Source organism: Dryobates pubescens, chromosome 4 (genome assembly GCF_014839835.1).
Source record: "Dryobates pubescens isolate bDryPub1 chromosome 4, bDryPub1.pri, whole genome shotgun sequence".
NCBI lineage: Eukaryota > Metazoa > Chordata > Aves > Piciformes > Picidae > Dryobates > Dryobates pubescens.
The window spans coordinates 28,901,463-28,921,971 of NC_071615.1; the positions used below are offsets into that span (position 1 = coordinate 28,901,463).

Here is a 20,509-nt window from a genome sequence, read left to right on the forward strand (position 1 = left end):
CATCGTTTCAAAATCCATAGGAGCTCTCCTTGCTAGTGGCATCTTTTCTTTCCTCCTCTGTGCAGGTGTCATCGCAGTGGTGATCTTCACCATCCTCTGCACCTTGGTGTTCCTGATTCGCTACATGTTCCGTCACAAGGGAACCTACCACACCAACGAGGCCAAAGGGGCAGAGTCAGCCGAGAGCGCCGATGCCGCCATCATGAACAATGACCCCAATTTCACGGAGACCATCGACGAGAGCAAGAAGGAATGGCTTATCTAAGCCCACAGGGATGGGGCCTGGGGTGGGATATGAGCTGGGCCAGGGTGGGGCTGGGCTGACTCTTGCAGTGGGGAGAGAACACTCTGCATCGGACACTTGAGCACACGTACGGTAAAAAGATCAGCACAACGGGAGGAGCAAGTGACAGGAAAACACCACCGAGACTGGAGGAAAAAAAATGTCTCAAGCATTGAAAAAACCCTACTTTTTAATATTTATTTACAGCAGTTTGCCCCTTCCATATCCCAGCAACAAACTACAACAAAGAGCAGTTTTGCAGCTTGAGCTTTGGTTAAGATTTTCAGTAATAGCTGTCTATTTCTCTGTGTGTTTAGAGGTGTTCTGGATACCTGTGACAAGACACTGGGCTGGTTTTTTACATTTTTTAAAAGCTACTTAAAATGTGGGTAATTCTGTCCTGAGAACAAGGGGCTGACCTTTCATCCCAGAGTTGTGTTCCTTTATGGCTGGCCACTTCTCTACAGGCTGTCCTCAGCCTTGACCGTATCTCCATTCATCTTGGTGGCACTGAAGTGGGGACTCAGGGTTGGGGGTGGGACAGGAGGGTGAGGATTAATGCAAATCTTACTCACCAGTTTTTCAATGTGTCATCAGCCCATGCCAACCCTGGCAGGATCCATCTTCTTGACCTGGACACTTTGTGGATTGTGTACAATTCTCATCAGCAATGTAGAAATACTGTTATTACTGCTACTACCAGAGAGGAAAGCACAGGAAGCTTTGGAGGTTTTTTTATCATTATTAGTAGTATTTTTGTTAGTCTCTGGGGGGGGATGATGCTGTGTGAGTCTGTAGTCCTGGTCTGTTCCTGTGTCTTTGGCTATGGCACTGGTAACCTGAGGCACTCAGCTCTGCCTGTGGCATTCTGAGCAATCCGGTCTAGCAGGAGGTGTCCTGCCCATGGCAGGGGGTTGGAAGCAGATGATCCTTAAGGTCCCTTCCAACCCAAACCATCCTATGATTTTATGATTCTATGATTTTAGCATATACTGTACTTAGGCATAAGCATCATAGTAGGGAATTAGAGCCAGACTTTGCTTCTGTTTCTTTTTTAATAGGCTGTTGCAGAAATATTATTACAGCTCTAGTCAATGTGTTTGAACCCATGAGCTTCACTTTTGCCCCAACTCTAGCATATCAATTTCTTCTTCAAGCCCCTTTTTTTCAGTCCCTTTGCAAGGAAAGGCTCTGCTGGCAGCATTCCCGCAGGCAGGAGGTGAGGTGAGGGGGGCTGGGAAACTACACCTAGGGAGCACACAAGGAACACACAGTGCACAGTGGAGAGTTACTTCTCAATGCACAGGTTTACCTGAACTATTTTTCTGGGTTTGTGAGGCATTTTTAAGAAGAGCAAGGCCAATGCCAGGTGCAGCCTTACACCCCCTGTCCCCTTTCAGACCAGGGAAGTCACAGGTTCATGCAAGAAGCAGGCAAGCAGCCCGTAGAGAAGGCAAAAGGACAACCTAAAGCCCCAATATCCTTTGATGGCAATAACAGAGCTTAGCTTTCTCTTTGTTGAGGAGGGTGGCCCTCCAGTGGTCTGATTTGAGAGGAATTTAAGGCCTTCAAGAGCAGGTTTTGCAGTGGAACAGGATGAAGGAATGAATGTACTGTAGGGTATTTGCTACAAGCTAAAAGAAACAATACTGAGAATTTCCCATCAAAGGTTTTTATGTTTGTCCCAGATTTGCTTTAATATCACTGTGTTTAGCATGCACAGATTTCATCCAGTTTTCTGTACAGGAAAGATTCAGTTTTTCACCCAAGTCTGCAATCTGCTACCCTGAGCAGTACTGGCATCTTTTGTTTCCTTATCTTTTTGGTTGCATCTATCATTGATCGAGTAGATGATTTAAAATGGGACAGAAAAATAATCATGGAGGGAGAAGCAAATATTGGAGTCTTACACCAGACAAGAAATTTCAAAGCACAATTTGTCAGCCAGACAGGGCCAGATAGTTTGAAGTTTGAGGACTGTAGCCTAAAGTCCTCTCCTGGATTCATTGAACATAGATACCAGAGCAAAGCAAGCTCACTGATTTCTTCTGGTTATGGGTTTGGAATTAGCATACAAAAAAAGTTGCCAAAAAAAAAAAAAAAAGACTGATTCTCAGGTTACATTATGTGGCAGAGGGGTTCAGGTAGGGATAAAAATTACCCCTGTCACTCTCATGCTCTGTAGTCTTTTGCTTTGCCTCCAGTATGAACCTCTCCCTCTCTTGTGTTTAATCAAGTGGATGAGTCTTTATCCTTGGTTAATGGTGGGTGTAAGATAAGTGTTCACCCCCTGGAGACTGTCAGCGTGGGATGGATCTAGCCCTCACCACTAATACACAGCAAACACAGATGGCTTTGTAGGACTGCAAAGACATTCTTCTGTCTGTTGCTAGTTTATGTTTCACTTGATTTTAATGGCATTTTAATCCACTCTGAAAAACTTCCTTGCCTGCAACTTCAAGTTCACCACGAGAAGTGACTGTAGCATCATTTGCTTGGACTGGGATCGGCTCCGCAGCAAAAAGTTCCTTAATAATCTGAACTTCATCTTCCACAACCCTGCAAACAAGAAGTGCTGGAAAATGACCTCTAACCATTGCACAAGCAATAGTTGTAAAGTAGAGTTTTAAATCTGAAAAAGCAGGTTATACATATCAGAAATCAAGCTGCAAGCATCTGCAGCTCTCCACTGACTGGACAGTGTGGACCTCTTCATGTGAAGTTCATTAGTGCTGTGTTATAACATTGGTAATCTTCAATCTTGTCAATACTTTGTGGTGCAGTCACTTTCATAACTCTACAAACTCTTTTAATTATTATAATTCTTGTTTCTTCTTAAACTGGATTTTAGACATGATCTTGTGGACTAGCAGCTAGTCTCTTTATAGGAAGGTTCTCCTCCCCTTCTACTCTGCCCTAGGAAGGCCACACCTGGAATACTGTGTCCAGTTTTGGGTTCCTTGGAGTCCAGTGAAGGGGACTGGAGCATCTCTCTGAGAAGATGCTGAGAGACCTGAGGCTGTCCAGCTTGGAGAAGGGAAGACAGAGAGGACATCTTCTCAATGCTCATCAATAAATAAAGGGTAGGAGGCAAGAGGATGGGGCCAGACTCTTTTCTATGATGCCCAGTGACAGGACAAGGGCAGTGGGCACAAACTTGAAAACAGGAGGTTCCAGCTAAACATGAGGAAAAACTTCTTTGCTCTGAGAGAGCTGGAGTCCTGGAGCAGGCTGCCCAGAGAGGTTGTGGAGTCTCCTGCTCTGGAGAGATTCTAAACCCACATGGACAATTGTGATCCTGGGCAACCTGCTGTGGATGACCCTGCTTTAGCAGGGGGGTTGGACTAGATGATCTCCAGAGGTCTCTTCCAACCCCAGCATGCTGGGATTCTGTGATTTGTTGACTGCAGGTGAATTCCTGCCAGTCTGCTTTGTAGTTTGTCTTTGAGAGCAGCTCACTGAGCACAGGCAGTGCTCACCCAGCAGTGAAGCAGGAGCAGGCTCAGAGAAGCAGTTTGTGTATTTTGCTAGCACCGTATCTCTTCTGAGGACTTCTTCCCCTATGAGCTCTATTACTGAAGGTTGAAACAACATCCATAGTATACATCACCCACTCTTATTGGTGCCAAAACTCCATGTTATTTAACAGGTACTATCCATGTGCCTGTAGTGGGACAATCTGTTGGGAGTGCAGAGTAGCTCCCCCTCTTTTTATAAAGCTCTCTACAGTCCCCAAAGAATATTAATCAGTCTTTTAGGACCTCTTTTTAGCTTTTGAACTGTGCAGGAAAATGTAGCTTCTTTTACTGGTTGGAGAAACAAAATGTCCCAGTTGTGTTTGTAAGAGACAAAACTGGTACCAGCAATGGAGAAAGCAAGACTGGACTGGAGACTGGTGCTCTAGGTGTTAATGAAACAACGTAAGCAATATTTCAGACCCTCATTCACAGCACATGCAGACCACCAGGTAATGAGTTGTGAAGCTGCAAAGAGCCAAACCAGTGGAAAACTAATTTTCATGTCAGCCCAGCCTCCAGAGGAAACCTGGAACTCAGTCTGGCAGTTTTGAATCATGTCTTTCACACCTGCATATTCCATTTTTACTGATAGAAAATTCAGATGCATTAAATGGAACTGCTAGAGTGGGTGCAGAGGAGGCCATGAAAATGGTCAGAGGGCTGAAGGCTGGAGCACCCCTGCTATGATGACAGGCTGAGAGTTGGGGTCATTCTGCCTGGAGAAGAAGATGCTCCAGGGAGACCTTCTGGCAGCCTCACAGTATTTAAAAGGTCTACAGGAGAGCTGGAGAGGGGCTTTTGATGAGAGCACCGTGACAGGATGATGTGTAACAGCTTCAGACTGGAAGAAGCTCTGTTTAGGTGAGATGTGAGGAAGAAATTCTTCCCCGTGAGAGAGGTGAGGCACTGGAACAGGTTGCCCTGAGAAGCTGTGTAAGCTCCAAGCCTGGAAGTGTTCAAAGGCAGGCTGGATGGAACCCTGAGCTACTGCTCTAGAAGGAGGTGTCCCTGCCCATGGTAGGGAGTTGGAACAAGATGATCTTTAAGGTCCCCTTCCAACCCAAACCATTCTATGATTCTATGCTAAATAAGAATCTGTATCTTTAATTGGAGCCTTTCTGCTGGGTATTTTATGTCTTAAACATTACCAACGCCTTTTACATCTCTTAGAGCAGTTACCGCCTCAAAGCTATGGCAGCATTTTAATATCATGACCTAAGCAGCTTGATGCATATGAAAGTATGGTCATCATCAATATTTCAGTAAGACTGCCAAAGCAGTGGTGTATATGTACAAGCTGATTGTAGTGGCAAGAATTCAGTTTAAGATCCTAGCAAGTAATTACATTTTAATTAAAACAATGCCCTTTAGTGGCACCTCATTTCCAGGGTATCTGTTGAAGTGTAGAGCTATCAGTTTGAGAAGGAATAAGCTCTTAATAGGCTTTCTCCCTTGAAGAATTTTACATTGCAGCAAGCGTGGTGATCCTGAAAGGGTGTCATTTGTGAGAAGCAGAACCTAAATTATGGTAATCAGGTTTCCCTACCTAGAGAACCCTGCCCTCTAAGAGCCACAGCACATAAAGTAGAATGAAAGAGGGACAGATATGAAGACCCACTATCTTCTGTGAGTGTCTTTCCTTTTAATTCAAGTTCTGTTAATGGTTTAGTGCCAGCCTTGGCAGAGTTACAGAATGGTCAGATTCAGTATTATTAAAAGTCTTTTCCAACCAAAATGAAGAAGAAGAAAGAAATTCTAAACAGTGTTATTAATGCGAACAGTGTTCCCTCATGCTTTCTACATTCTGATCTCTGTCAGTATTTTTTTGCCTTCTCTAGTGACCAGGAAAGCAATTTGGAAAGGCTTTTTGAGACTGCACAGTACATGAAAAAAAGGACTTCAGGACACAGTTGTATGTAGGAAGAGAGGGTGCTAAAACCAGAGAGGCTTTACTGTAGTGCAAGCGTGTTGGTTCATCAGGCAGGCCTGATTACCTGCTACAGAGAAGAATCTCAGGCAATGAGGTGGGCTGAGAGTTTGAGAGCGGGCCTTGGGTAGAAGTGAAATGACTGCTTTTCAGAGGTTTTCTCCATTCTCATCACTTTGCACATAGCAGCAGGCAGTCTGCCATCAGCTCTGTTCACGTTTATTGCTGCAGGCTGAGATGGTATTGCTGACTTCACAAGAGTTGCACATCACACACTGGTTGAGTGTGGGTGGTTTGCCTTCCTTTCCTATCATAGCTCTGGCCTTAACCTTGATGAAGATGAGCCTTGTATTGAAGTAGTCCAGATAAAAACATGCCCAGCTCAACAGACTTGTGTCTGCCCCTTTAAATGAACAACCTTATCAGGCTTTCAAAAGCTTTTCTGATGTGGAGCATTTTATAAAAGCCCTATGTTAAGTGCGCTTGAATGGAGAGTGTGAAATCTTAAGGTGCATCAGTGCAACAACCACCCGAGTCAGAGGGGCTCTGCTTGTCCCAACCTCTTGCTCTGTCTACTGTGTGAATTGCCTTAACCAGCAACCCAAAGCCCTGTCCAAGACCTCAACTTTGCAGAACATAATAGTGGCAAAGTCTTTTTGTGATGCCTTCTGACTTTGTTTTAGACTGTTCTTCAGCAGTGGTTGTTGTAACCTCTAGAAGGAGAGTCATACTTTCTACAGGAGTATTTTCCCTTTATATAGGAAAGCTTTAGAACAAAGAGATGGCAAAGGTTCAAGTTGAAAGACCTTCTGATGCTTGCACTCTGTGACGCGTAGAGAACCTTTCCTTGTCACCACTTGTGTCTCCCTGCAGCTGGAAGTGTGTGGATGAGCACGTGTCCCTCTGCAATCCTAAGGCTCTTTGGGATGTGATGTTTACAACTTCAGGGTATTTGCTGCTGTAGTGTGGGTGGATAAGATACCAAACTTGCTTTGAATCCATGAGTCTGTGGTGCTAGCAAAATCACTCTTGAAATTAAGAGCAATTTTGGAGGTAAGCTCAGCCTTTGCCCCATCTGAGGCACACAGAGTGCCTCAAATGAGAGCAGACTTGGGCCTGATTACCAAAAAAACAAACATTTATTTGACCATCCTAAGCACAGTTCTTTTAATACTCTATTAACTCATATATAAGCAGAGTTCTTGAAGCACTATGTTCAAAACCCTGAATAAGGTGGTCAATTTGTGTCTTCTTTACAAAAGAAGTGTTTATAACAGGTCACTTCCTATTAGAAAAAAGGAAAGTTAGGTATCAATAGGCCCTTTCACACAGTAAATATTTCTTGTGATTTACTTTCTATTTTCAAAACACCATTTGAGAATAGCCCAGCCTGTATTCCAGGTGATACAAAGCACAATCAGAGCTGCTTCTGTGGCAAGGGGGTAAGATGCACTTTGCAAATACACACAAGTAACTGATTACATCTCATTCCTTCCAATAATGTCAGCTTGTGCTCCCACTGCAGTTTCTTCCTTAATGGGAAAACATCTGGAGGAAACAACAAACGTAAGAGCACATACCCTTTGTTTTGCTGTGTAACAGGGGCAGCAAATGGCAATTTCCTCAGATTTCAGAGTATTAATTCTGTCCTCTCCCAGGATGGAGACAGACTCTCACCATATTAATTATTAGAATGTAGAGAGAGTTCTACTGATAATATTAAACAGCTGGCATTCTGAATTCTAGCAAAGGGCTGCCCTAAGAAGCCCTGATTTATTGACAACCCATGTCAAGGTCGGTACATAACATCTGACAAATAAGAAAACTGGAATGGCACTAGAGCAGAAACCATTACATGGAGCATTCGGCATGCTGAACAATAAGCTATACTGGAAATACTTTCTTCTTTCCTTCCCATTAGGCATTGGAGGTAGGTGCAGTGCTGCAACAAGCTAAGTATCACCAAGTGTGCAGTGTCTTTTTGGACAAAATCTTTGAGCTTCTCCCATCCATCACACACTTTAAAACTGGCTGTGGCAAAAACACAGCTGAAGAGTGAAACTTAAGCGAGTTGCTTCAGGCTGCTGCTGAGAGCAGAGAATGACAAATCCCAAGCTCTTCTGCCTGCTAGTCTCATTGCTTAGAAGATGATTCTTAGATGTGTTGCTGCCTGTCCGTGGCCCTTTTCTCCCATCTTACAGAATCACAGAATGACCCAGGTTGGAAGGGACCTTGACAGACCTTCTGGTTGAACCTTTTGTGGGCAAGGGAGCCTACATGAGGTTATCTAGCATCCTGTCTAGCCATGTTGTTTTTTTTCCCCACTGACTCATTTTCAGAGCAGTAGGCTATCAACAGGCTCTTGTTGAAGATGGACTTAAAGAGTCAATGGAGCAAGTCAACAAACATGTTGAATGAGCCAGAAAGCAATAATTGCAGATGTCTCATGTCAAGTGGAAGCAGGCTTCATCTGGAAAATTTCCAGCCTAAGAGCTCTCCTAGGAGAGCTGTTAGTCATGGCTTTGGTTAGCAACAGAGCAGCCAGCCAAGTCTATGTGTTGTTTCTTTTTAAACCCACGTGGAGGAATGGAAGATAAATAAGCTTGGCTGAGTAAAGACAAGGTAGCCATCCCCTATATGCTAATGTTTGTTCTCTAACCTGCACATCTTCATGCCTGTGGTTTGTGTGTCACGGAAGGAACCTGACCTTGGCAGTCAATAAATCATTCCCAAGAGGGTGCAACAGTCCTGTTGTCTATAAAATCTCTGCTGGGTAGATGTTCAAAAGTAAACCAATGGTTCTCCATCATAAAGCACCAGACTTGGCATCAGCAGCTAGTTGTAATTTATTTGTGTTATAAAAACAAGGTCTATCTGCAGAGGTTTCTTGTGGGATTTGCATTAATGAGACCTGTATCCCTGAACATAAACTACTGTAAAAGGATGAGGCAGCAAGCAGAAATCCCCTTTGCTGCATACCCTGAAACACAACACCAAGTCCCTTTGGTTAGCACAGTTCCTGGTCCAGGAGTAAGATCTTTGTACTCATGTCAGGTCTCCTCCTTTTCAAACTCTCTACTCACCATTTCAAGGCCAGCTTGGAAAGAAACTGGCTGCCAGTTCTGGGGTATCTTTTTTCCTTTTCTCCCTCTACATTAGAAATGCTCCCTCTCACTGCTAAATTCATCACCTTCTATCATCATCTTTAAACTCCTTCCCAGCAATGCCTGCTACTCTCACCCTTCTAAAGTGTGGCTGTCATAGTGGGCAATCTGTGTGCTGCTGAAGTCCTCTCATCTGATACACTGGCAACTGTATTTTATCTGTTATGGTCCTCAGTGGCTAAAAGTGAAAGTCTGGTTTCTGCCAGATCCAGCATTATTCTCCAGCCTGCTGGCATTTGTTCCAAAATCACAGCACTGTCTGGCAAAGGGAGCCTGAAAACAAGACAGCTGCACCTGATTCCTTTAAGCACACACTTTTCTTTTTTTACCTGGTTCAAATTTCCCCAAGAGGCATCAAGACCAAACCACCAGTTTCTATTTCCCTTTGGGCTACAAGATGTCAGAGTTAACCCTTAGCTATCCCCTTCCTTCATGCTTTTGTGGCACCTGGTAGTCTCCAAAGGAGGACACAAAATTAGTGACACTGTAAAACCTTCTGGAGGTTTTAGTCTCTTGGAGTTTTAAAGATCTATCTTAACAGGGGCATCAAGTCAGCACTCCTGCAGATTTCAGTTATTAGCACATCCAAGAAAGTCCTCAAGATGGGTTGTAAAGGAATTTTGTTTTCATTAGATTAGCATCTCAGAGAGGGAAGAGAAATGCTTCTCTCTTTGGAGTACCTGAGATGATATATTCACCCTATTGCAACTCTTCCATTGTGTCTATCATTTGAAGCTCCAACAGTGTAGGATATGGGATCAGCCACTTGAATAAAGAAGGCCAAGGCATCATTTGGTTCCCATTAACTCTCTGAGGCATAGGGTTTTCCACAAACCTCTTCTGCATGGTCAGCCTCATTCACACACTGGTAAGAAGGATCTTTTCTTTTGCTTTGCCTTTCAGTGGATCAAAACTTATCAGTGGGCTGGGCAGGTGTCACAGAAAACATCTTCAGTCCCTGCACTGGGCAGCCTGAATCCATGGAGTTCCTCTGACACACCACCATAATTTGACACAACACTCCTGAAAGGCTGCAGCTCCTCGGCAACCTTGCTACTCCATCTGACCAGTTCCAAGTAACAAGCCTGCTGGAAAAGGTTTCTACTGACTAATATGGGTGCCAACCCTAGCTGAGAGTGCTAAATTTCACAGGGATTCCAGAGATCCCTCCCCACTACAAGAGTGCTTTGGATGTGCTCAGCCTGAAGCTTCTTACTGACATATATAAATAGAGATATAGAGAAAAAAAAGATAGATATTTTTATGGAGATGTTTTATAAGTGGCCTTTACTTTGTGCATGGTAATTATCGCCAAACTCTTGGTATTTAGGAGCTACAAAGTAGCTGGTTCTGCGGTTTAGGAAGCAACCAGCTGCCTCTGTTGCAAGGGGGACTTTGGGGTATGGGCTTGGATTTTGATTTTTTTTATTCAGCTATAATTTGCATGGATTAGATTTGGGTTTTGTCTTGGTTTTTCTTTTGGGTTTTTTTTGTTGTTGTTGTTTTCTTTCCTAATTGGTTCTCTGGCAGGGACATATTGGGCTCAAGCAGGAACTCCTTTCTTAGTCCTTGTGAGATGGATTGAAGCCATCGGTGCTACACAATACTTCAGAAGCACCTGCCTTGCACAGCCTGTGATGTTGCTCAGTGTGAGGGCCTCAAAACACAGTTTCTGTAGCAAGAGGTTGGGCTTTTCACAGTTCAGTGAGGTGCTCCCACTTGTCTAGCTTTGTTTGGCAAGATAGCCAGCTAGCAACAGCTGGGCCACAGCAATCGCCTTGGGAGCAGGAAAAGGGGTCAGCAGAGACCAGGACACAAATGAGGGTTTGGAAGTAGATTCATGAGCACTGCAGTAGCAAAAGGCTGTCAAAATTGCTACTGGGGCAGGTCATTTTACTTCCTTTTTTCTTTTACTCCTTTGTTTTTGTGTGTGCCACATCAGAGTAACGCATCTCTAGCAGCAGCCAGCTCTCCAGAACCTGGGCTCTTGATTAGAGGCAGAACTGCTGTTGTGCTTTCTTACCGATCTGCTGTGGAGTGGTCTGTGCCCGGGAAAGGACAAAGGCAACGTGAGTCCAGCCTCTCACCTCTCCCCTCCCAACCCAGGCTGAAAGCCAATCCCAGGGTTATGTGCCTACAAAGCTGGCCCAATTTTCTTGGCGTGGTGAACCAAGACCTTATCTGTTTGCAGTTATTCTAGTCCACAGGTTTCTTTCTTGAGCACAATTTTCCCATGGGAAGCATAACCAGGATATGATGGTTTAGCCTATTTAAACAAAAATGTGTATATTAAACCAACAAAACAAAACAAAACCCTAATCTGAAAGTATAGTGTATCTGAGATTCCTCTGTTAGAGACATTTAGTCTACAGATTTATGGCTACATTTGCTATGTTATGCTTGAATAAACATATAATTCATTGAAATACACAAGACTGCTAAAAAAATATCTCTTTAAGGAGAATAAACTGTTTGTAAATTTATAAAGAGTATAATCTGTTAGGCCTTATTTGAAGTATGTACTGTGGTTTGGTAAAAGTACAACATTAAAAGAGCCTTGCCAGATGAGGACTGGGCTTCTCCTTTTGCGCTGTGTGTGCATGTACAGCTCCTTCTGAATATGTGACATCTTACACTTGTTGAACTGTTGAGGTTGGAGAGACCTTTGAGATTATCAAGTCCAAATGCTCACCTAGAGCTCAAAGTCCTGCTATTACTACCACTAAACCACATCCCTCAGCACCACATCCATGCATCTTTTAAATACCTCCAGGGATGGTGACTCCACCACCTCTCTGGGCAGCCTGCTCCAGTGCCCAATAAACCTCTGTGTGAAGAATTTCCAACCAGAAGAATATCCAACCTGAACCTCCCTTGACACAACTTGAGGTCATTTCCTCTTGTCCTGTCACTTGTTGCAGCTGAGAAGAGACTGAGCCTGCCCACTCCAGCCTCCTGTGATATAGTTGTAGGCAGTGATGAGGTCTCCCCTCAACCTCCTCCAGACTAAACAATCCCAGGTCCCTCAGCTGTTCCTCGTAAGACTTGTATTCAAGGCCCTTTACTGGCTTAGTTGCTCTATGGACCTGCTCCAGCACCTCAATGGCTTTCTTGTAGTGAGAAGCCCAAAACTGAACCCAGGACTCAAGGTGTGGCCTCATCAGTGACAAATGAGTACATGGGGACAATTACGTCCCTGCTCTTACTGGTCACAATATTGCTGATCCAGACCAGGATGTTGTTGGCTTACTTGGCCACCTGGACACAGAAGAGTTGTCAGAGGGGAGGAATGGCAGCCAAGTGTATTTACACTAACAGAACTTACTTCCAGGCACTCAGGGTTCCTTTTCAGCCTGCTGTTGGAGATGCATACATCAATGACTATGACTCATAGTAAGGCTGGGAAATCCTTGATTTGACCAGCTAATAATGGATTTCATGCAGCACCACTGTGCTTGAGCCAAATCAGGTGAGATACTGAAGCAGCCAAGGGAAAGAGGTCCCACCACAGCCAAGTTTCTTTGCCCTCTCCCAGGCACAGGCTTTTCTGCCTATAGTGACCAAGGCAAGTCAGCAGCTGTAAGCTTTGAGATGAGCAGTTTGAAGTTTGCTTGGCTGTTTCTACAGCACATTTCAAGTATAAAAAGCCCGAGATAGTAGAGCAGAGTCACCTTCGGTGTCCCTTCTGATCATACAAGCAACTGGAATACTGAGACTGCCTGCACTGACATGTACTTTGTGACCAAATGCTGTGTCTAGGCAGCCCAGAGGGGTCACCTGGCCTTCAAGTGGCTACACACAATGTGCTGCTAAAAGACAACGACTCCAAAAATGGCTTCAGTTGCCTCCAAATGCTCACACATCATAGTGCCTGTCCTGTGGGGAAGGAGCAGCTCCATGTGCCTGGCAGGACCGGCACCATGGGGCTCAGGGGGTCCCATGTCATCCCAGAAAGGATCGAGGTGGTGATGAAAGGTCTAGGTGATGATGATGACTCCTTTGTTGGCTGACAGGGCACCTGGCCAGGCTGTGGCATCAGGCACTGCCTGTGCCAGTGTTTACCAGGGTTTCTTGGATTGTATCCTCAAGCTGACAGCAAACATGGCCATGTACGAGGATGAGGATGGTATCGCGCTGCAAGGCCTGCCCAGAGTCTGTGGGTGGGTAGGGCCCTGCAATGTGGGCAGGCTGGGAGGGAAAGGCATTGCCCATAGCAGTGGGGTGAGGCTCTGGGACCTGCTTTGCAGTGCCCAAGCTGAGTGGAAACCCAGCTTTGTTTTGACCATGCACTCCCCTGCCAGCACACATGGGTGGCTGGATGGCTGTGACCTGCTCTTTCCTCCCCCTTCTCCTCTGAACAGCTGACAGATGGGTGTGAGATGTGGGAACAGTGAAACAAAGCCGGTGTCTTCACTCAGACAAAGGAACATGGAAAGCAAGAGGGAGAATGGCTTTGGGATTTAACTTGAACTGGCAGAGAGAAAGGAAAATGGCACTTTTAAACACTATAATTAACTATCCTTACTGAAGCTTTCTTTCAGCTGCCAAATTTGCATCTATCCTCCCATATTGATTCACATTTTGGTTATTAACTTGTGACAAGGTCATCCACTTGAAAAGGATTTCTGAGCAAGGCAATGAAGTAATTAATCTCTCTGTTAGAGAACTTGCTTAGCTAATAACAGTTCTTAATATTTTAAGACAATTTCTACCTACTTAGAAGAACATATGGAATATGTGTGAACAAGTAGTAGAAAAAAGCCTTACCTCCCTCAAGGAAAGTGGTGAGATAATTAAAGAACTTCTCATACACTGGTACAATATTAAAAACCAAATTAGCTACCAAATGTGGCTTTCTGCTGGCTATGAGAAAAATCAGTGCATAAATCAGTCAAAAGGTATTGCAGCCAGATATGCTGCACAGCAAGTGAATCAAAACCATGCTGGTCATCATAGAGCCAGCAATGTGCCACCCTTGTGGCCAAGAGGGCCATACACACACAAAAAAAGGTAGGAGGAAGGTTCTGAGAAAATTTGGCTGTACAAAATGTAAACTGTTGTTTTACAAAAGGTGCCCAACAGTTAGTGTTTCCTTAAAATTTCAAATAGGGAAAATGAGTGATGTGGTTGGCAAATCAGACAACACGGCAAAGCTGCACACATATTGGCACAGGGGGTAAGCTGCACAGGGAAGTTCACCATAGAATCATAGAATCAATAAGGTTAGAAAAGACCTCAAAGATCATCAAGTCCAACCTGTCACCCAACACCTCATGACTACTAAACCATGGCACCAAGTGCCACGTCCAATCCCCTCTTGAACACCTCCAGGGACGGTGACTCCACCACCTCCCTGGGCAGCACATTCCAATGGCTAACAACTCTCTCTGTGAAGAACTTTCTCCTCACCTCGAGCCTAAACTTCCCCTGGCACAGCTTGAGACCGTGTCCTCTTGTTCTGGTGCTGGTTGCCTGGGAGAAGAGACCAACCCCCTCCTGGCTACAACCTCCCTTCAGGTAGTTGTAGAGAGCAATAAGGTCTCCCCTGAGCCTCCTCTTCTCCAGGCTAAACAACCCCAGCTCCCTCAGCCTCTCCTCACAGGGCTGTGCTCAAGGCCTCTCCCCAGCCTCGTTGCCTTCTCTGGACATGTTCAAGAGTTTCAATGTCCTTCTTAAACTGAGGAGCCCAGAACTGGACACAGTACTCAAGTTGTAACGCAAATGTCTCAATATTTAGGCACTGCAGCAAGAATTACCTTGTGAAGGAAGTCCAGGGAAGCCGAGCATCAAGCAGTCCATGGAAAATGAGAGCTGCCGATTCCCGCACCAGGAACTAGACTAAAAGGTGAAGCCTAACCTGTCAGACATTGCTTGTCTGTTTCACTGGTGGAAGACTGTGCTGCACTTAATAGCTTAAATGGAAGTATCTCCACTCCAGCAAGGGAGCCCAGGGTGAGTAAGGTCCCTGAGGCCCCGCTGAGGCCCCCGCCGCGGCCTGTGGCACTCCCCTGGCTCACGTCCAGGAGCCAGTACCCCAGTACCCCAGTACCCAGGGTGGAGCTGCTGGCGGGGGGGGGAGGGGGGCGCTGCAGGGGGCGTCCCACAGGTTCCGGCGGACTCCGACGTTCTGCGATAGTTTCCGATGTTCTCCGAAGCTCTCCGATGGTCTCAGACGCCCTCCGGCGGTCTCCCCCGGTATCTGATGTCCCCTGACGCCCTCTAGCGGTCTTAAATGCTCCCAATGCTCGCCAAGGGACTCCCGCCGCTGCAGTGGGCTGCCAGCAGCAGATGGCAGCCGCTCTCCGCGTCTCTTCCCCGGGGCTCAGGACGCAGGAGATGCCCGATGCCCTTCATGAAGGGCGGGCCGAGGGGTAGCACGGCAGGGCTCAGCTGCGGCTAGGAGGACGGGCGAGTTCTGAGGACCCACCTGGTACCACTCAAGATGAGCTGCTCCATGACCTTCCCAAAAACAGAGAGGTCAGACTGAGAGGTCTGTAGTTCCCCAGGTCCGCTTTTCAGCCCTGCTTGTAGATGGGTTCCAGTCTCCAGTCACCTAGAACCTCCCCAGTTAGCCAGGACTGCTAGTAAAGGATGGAAAATGGCTTGGTGGGCATGTCTGCCAGCTCTCTCAGTACCCTCGGATGTATGCTTAAACTGTATAATAAATCTTCAGGCCACAAAAGCAATGCCTTTGCCAGCTGCTCACAGGTTCCCCGTGCATTAAAGGACAATTCTAAAGGCATTTCTCTTTCTTTTGCCAGGGTTCATAAAATGAAGCCAAGAAAGTGAATTTTTCTGTTCTCTTCTGCTGAAGGAAAAGTCAAACTAAACTCTTCTGACTCTGACTGAAGATGATTTCTTTTTTGGAGAACGAATTGGTTCTACATGCACTGCATGTGTAAATCTTCAGTAGTTGCCATTGGTGCTAATTTTTCTTTTAGACACCTCTGGATTTGTGTGAAGGTTTAGGGCTGGCCTGGCCACTCAACAAATGACAGAGGTTATGAATCCCTTTGCCTTCCCCAAAGGAAAAGGCCTAGTGGGTTGGAAAAAAAAGTAAAACTGCTTTAATGAAAACATTCATAAAATTAAATATACGCAAATAGATAGAAACCATTATAAACCAAATCTCCTCACTTCCCCATGGCAATAACATCTCTGTCACCACCAATGCTGTGGCAGGCACTGGGGAAGTCCCAGACTGGACTCCATGGTGGATGGGAATCAGATTTAGAAGCTGGAATTTGGAACTGGATTCAGGAACTCATGGATCAGGACTGAAGGTAGGACAAGCCAGAGTCCTCTTCAGAGTCTGGCCACTGAAGAGGAGGCTCCACCCTCAGGAGCTCCAGCTTTATATAGACTATTCCATCCAGGGGATGAAATCCTTTGCTGGGATCAGTTTAGAGCCACCTGGCCTGTTCTCTGCTCCCCTCAGCTGCAGCCTTTTCCTTGCTGCACCCCAAGGTGGCACACAAGACATAGCAGTGCCCTTAGTCTTCACCCCAAGACTTGGTGCTAACTCTCCCCATCAGCATTGTCACTGCCAGCAGCCACTGTCTGTGCAAATCTGCCCTGAGCTGCAGAAAGTGCCTCACTGAGCAGAGGCTGAGCTGGGAAGGTACAGCTCTGAGAGGAGGCAGTGCTGGGCTAGCTCACACCAGGACATTAAGGAATTTCCCCCTGATTCTCAGTGTCCCAGGCTTATTTCTCTACAGAACCTGTGTCAAAAAAGGTATCTATCCATCTGCCTATCACATATACATATATATATATATATATGTAAAAAGCAACTAAACCAGAAAAGTATAATTGGTCTGGTGTTCTTTGTGATCTTCCAAGCACACACTGACCTCCCAGGCTAATTAATTAACGGCAATGGCTACAAAGAAGCAGCAGTGACTCTGCTTGAATTTACATGTTTCCAGTCATTACATTTCAAGTCCTTCACAGAAGGAATCAAGTGCATTTTGAGAAGGGAAAAAAACCCAAAGCTTTCTACATCCAATTAAGACAGAAAATCAATTTGCATACTGCCAGCAGCAAAAATTCTCCAGACCAGCATGAAAAAAGTACTCAAAAGCAGGGCTATCACCAAGTATCTCAAACAGCAGTGCTATAGGCAGATCCAGGCAGATTCTGTTAGGTGCTGTACAAATAATTAGGTAACTTTCCTTGTAAATATCCTTTGTATCCAATCAACATTGGTTTGGAACTTCCTCCCCACCCTCCCTTTTTTCACCCCTAGCCATCCAAATGACCAGCAGCCAAAACCAGAGAGCAAATTTCCCTGGGAAACTTATTACCTTTTATTGTACAGCTGTGAATGGTTTGCCTTTGTTAAAAACCTGTCAGCTAGAAAACCAGCACCCAGCACACAAACTGTTCAGTGCACTGAACCCAAGGCAGATGTTGACTGCTGTGGTGTAGCACTGAGAAGCACATCCCACCCACCTGCACAATTGTAAGACATGACAATGCAATGCCAGCAGGCTTCCCAAAACCTCCTTGTTTTTCAGTGAACAAAGTGAGGAAAACACTCCTGGAAGTCAGGATCTTTCTTGCTGCGGCCACTGGGAGGTGTTGTGCTAGAGCATCAATTCTGACCAAACCAAGACGGACGCTTCCTGGCCCTTTCAATGATCCGCTTGCCGCCTTCTTTTTCCGTGGGCTTCTCTCCATCATAAAGGACAACAGTCTCTGTGGTTGGAGCATTAAATGGTCCTCCTTCCTTTTTACCCATTTCTATCCGTATCAGACGGGTTTCTGCTTTAACCTTTGCGTAGCAGTAGCCACACAGGACGTGTTTCTGTTTTAAGTTTCCACACTCGGGACAAGTATCTATGTTCCTCTAAACAGAGAAAACCAGGAAATTTTGGAATTTAAGCAACAGCAACATAAGAAACAGGGAACAATCACAAACTACTACAGAGGTTACATGTAATACCAGAGAAATCCTGACTTCTCAAAATCTATTCTTCTTTGTAATGTCCTGCTTTTGCTGGGAGAGAATCACAGGGCACTCGTGGGATGCAGGCCATTAGCAGTTCTCAATCAACCAGGACAGCTGACTGGAATTGACTCCAGGTGCATCCCAGACCGTAAGCATCACATTCAGTATAAAAGGCGGAGTTTGGTGAGGAAAGGGGTGTAGCCTGCTTGTGCTCTTCCTCTTCCTCACCAAGCTTTCAAGGACTGCCTTCCTTGTTGGTGTGACTGCTGTACCTTTGCTGGGTGAGTGTAACTTTATGCTTTGTATTGGTATCAGTTTTGGCTATGTTATTAAATTTGTTTTCTTTTTAACATGTGGGTCTTCTTTTCTCTCTTTCTCTCCTCAGGAAAGAAGGGCAGTCATTGGCTGATAGAGCAACTGCTGTAGTTTAGCCCCAGTGTTGCAGTTTGAGCTGGGTGCCCCCCTGGTGTGTTCACTTCCTGTGTCCAGAAGTCCAGCCCAGAGGGATGGACACAGGAAATTGTGTGTATTTCCTACCATAATTCTTTGCACCACTATAAGATCCAGTGCGGGGTCTAGCACTCTCTCTTTTCTTCCTCCTCCGCCAGCCGGTAACTGGGGGAGATGTCTCCTGGCTTTGGGCCTGGCTAGGCCCAAGGCCTCGGGGGGATGGGCAGTCTCAGGCCTGGCCAGCTGAGACTAGCCCAGCAGAGGGAGGGGGAAGAAGGAGCCCTGAGGGTCTCGGGTGTACCCTCAGGTGGGGATGGGATGCCTCTGGGTTTGCTTTGGGATCTTTCTTTGTCACTGCGCTTTGGGTTTTCTGTAACATTCACTGCTTTCTATTTAAACTTTCATCACTTTTGCAATCCATTTGAGTGTTTTTATTCCTGCCCGTGGTGGGGAGAGAGGGGGCTGCCTCAACCCAGCACACCCAGATATAGGCTAAACATAGACCAATAATTTTTCTGTCGTGTATTTCTGTGGCAAATGCTTACTACTAAAAATAGCTTATGAAGTCAGTATTTAAATCATTAGGCCTCTTGACATCTGGAAGACTGAAGACCTATCAAATCAATTAGATGCAAAGAATGTATAGGCCTTTTCCATTGGTACTGTTTAGCTAAAATTCATGTTGAATGTCTTGCACCAGAACTGTTGCTGTTAACTGCAGACCACTGTCACACATCATGACTATACCATTCAGAAAGTATTCTGAAGGCTACAGTATCTTATAAGCTTCTTCTATAAATGAATTCCAGAAATATTTTTCAGTCAGTAAGGGCAGGATCACAGAATGTTAGGAGTTGGAAGGGGCCTTGAAAGATCATCTAGTCCAACCCCCTGCCAGAGCAGGGCCACCTACAGTAGGTCACACAGGAATACATCTAGCTGTGTTTTGAGTATCTCTGGAGAAAGACTCCACAATCCCCCTGGGCAGCCTGTTCTAGTGTTCCTTCACCCTCACAGTAAAAAAAGTTTTTCTTATGTTTACATGGAACTTCCTATGCCTCAACTTCCCCCTGTTGCCCCTTGTCCTGTCATTGGGCACCACCAAGAAGAGCCTGGCTCCATCCTCTTGGTACTCGCCCTTCATGTGTTTATAAACACTAATAAAGTCACCCTTCAGTTTCCTCTAAGCTAAAGAGCCCCAGCTCCTTCACACTCTTCTCACAAGGAGGATTTTCCACTCCCTTAATCGTTTTTGTGGCTCTGCACTGGACTCTATGCCCGCTATAATGATTGTCTCACTTACTTAAGTGAGATGACACAAGGTGTAAATCTTAGTCCAGCAGGCTTGTTTGCCATTAAAAACATTACTTTTAGTAAATAAGGTGGCAAGCCCATAAAAGATGGTGGTTACCTTTACTTTGATAAGCTTATTGGGATTTCTTCTCCTGCAGCGGTTCACCTCAATGGTGCGCCTCTTCTTTGGTGCTGCCATCCACAAGATGCTATCGAAGAGGCTGGGCACCTCATTAGATTCTGCAGTGTCGCCTACTGGCTCTGGAAGCAAAGCTGGAGCTTGGACAGCTAACGCTGGTCCTGAAGGGGGAAGAAAAAAAAGAAAACAGAATTCGTTGCAGCCAAGCCCCATTCTCGTGTGCAGCCAAGTAAATATGACACGGATGCTACCGGCATCCCCAAAGCGAGAAGGCAGAGGCGGCCAGCACTGTACCCTTCCCGTTCTCTCGCTGTCCCCTCTGCTGCGCGCTCTCCCGCACCAGTTCCCTCATTCTGTCATTCCGAAACCCTTGCACCGCCGCTTCCTTCAGCCGGGAGTGGAGGAGGCCGGTACCTACCCCAGGGTGGGATCTGGCTCCTAGAGAAACCCAGCAAGAGGCCGTGCTCCAGCCGCCCCCAGCAGCGTTGTAGGAGATCGCGAAGCCGCGGCAGCGGGGAAAAAACCAGCACCAGAGCAGCCATCTTCCTACAGAGCCCCCCCCGAAGCCTGAGAGGAGGCAAAGGCACTGGGATGCGTGGCTGGCGCTGAGCCTTCTGTGAAACCGAGTGCCTCAAGATCCTCACTGCCTGGCTACGGCAGAGAGCAGGACTACATGTCCCAGCACTCCTGTCACCACCAGGAGGGGGGTGTGTAGCGAGGACTTCAGTTCCTAGCATGCCTCACCGCTCACCGTTTCGCCAATCGCGTCTCTCACGGGGCCA

General features: G+C 45.9%; 2 protein-coding genes across 2 annotated transcripts in view; one reads left to right on the plus strand and one right to left on the minus strand.

The window, feature by feature from the left end:
* CNTNAP2 (contactin associated protein 2) overlaps positions 1-2,372 on the plus strand; it is a 1,034,004-nt gene extending 1,031,632 nt beyond the window's left edge. Inside the window, exon 24 of the mRNA XM_054160987.1 lies at positions 66-2,372. Within this exon, the coding sequence (XP_054016962.1) occupies positions 66-265 (200 nt within the window). The 3' untranslated portion in view covers positions 266-2,372. The remainder of the gene's footprint in view (positions 1-65) is intronic.
* Positions 2,373-17,189: 14,817 nt separating this feature from the next.
* On the minus strand, positions 17,190-20,285 carry MRPL32 (mitochondrial ribosomal protein L32). Its single transcript, XM_009904741.2, has 3 exons — positions 20,146-20,285; positions 19,707-19,888; positions 17,190-17,743 (listed from the first exon to the last, which is right to left on the minus strand). Exons 1-3 carry the CDS (start codon positions 20,267-20,269, stop codon positions 17,489-17,491), a joined length of 561 nt encoding a protein of 186 aa, XP_009903043.1. The 5' UTR covers positions 20,270-20,285; the 3' UTR covers positions 17,190-17,488.
* Between the last annotated feature and the right edge of the window lie 224 nt (positions 20,286-20,509).

What these genes read in the sequence shown, in the direction of transcription:
- MRPL32 (XM_009904741.2), bottom strand. Translation starts at nt 20,269, where the DNA reads ATGGCTGCTCTGGTGCTGGTTTTTTCCCCGCTGCCGCGGCTTCGCGAT. An exon ending in GAGCCAGATCCCACCCTGGG is followed by an intron (nt 19,889 to 20,145) that starts GTAGGTACCGGC and finishes TTCCCCCTTCAG; the next exon opens with GACCAGCGTTAGCTGTCCAA. An exon ending in ATAAGCTTATCAAAGTAAAG is followed by an intron (nt 17,744 to 19,706) that starts GTAACCACCATC and finishes TTCTCTGTTTAG; the next exon opens with AGGAACATAGATACTTGTCC.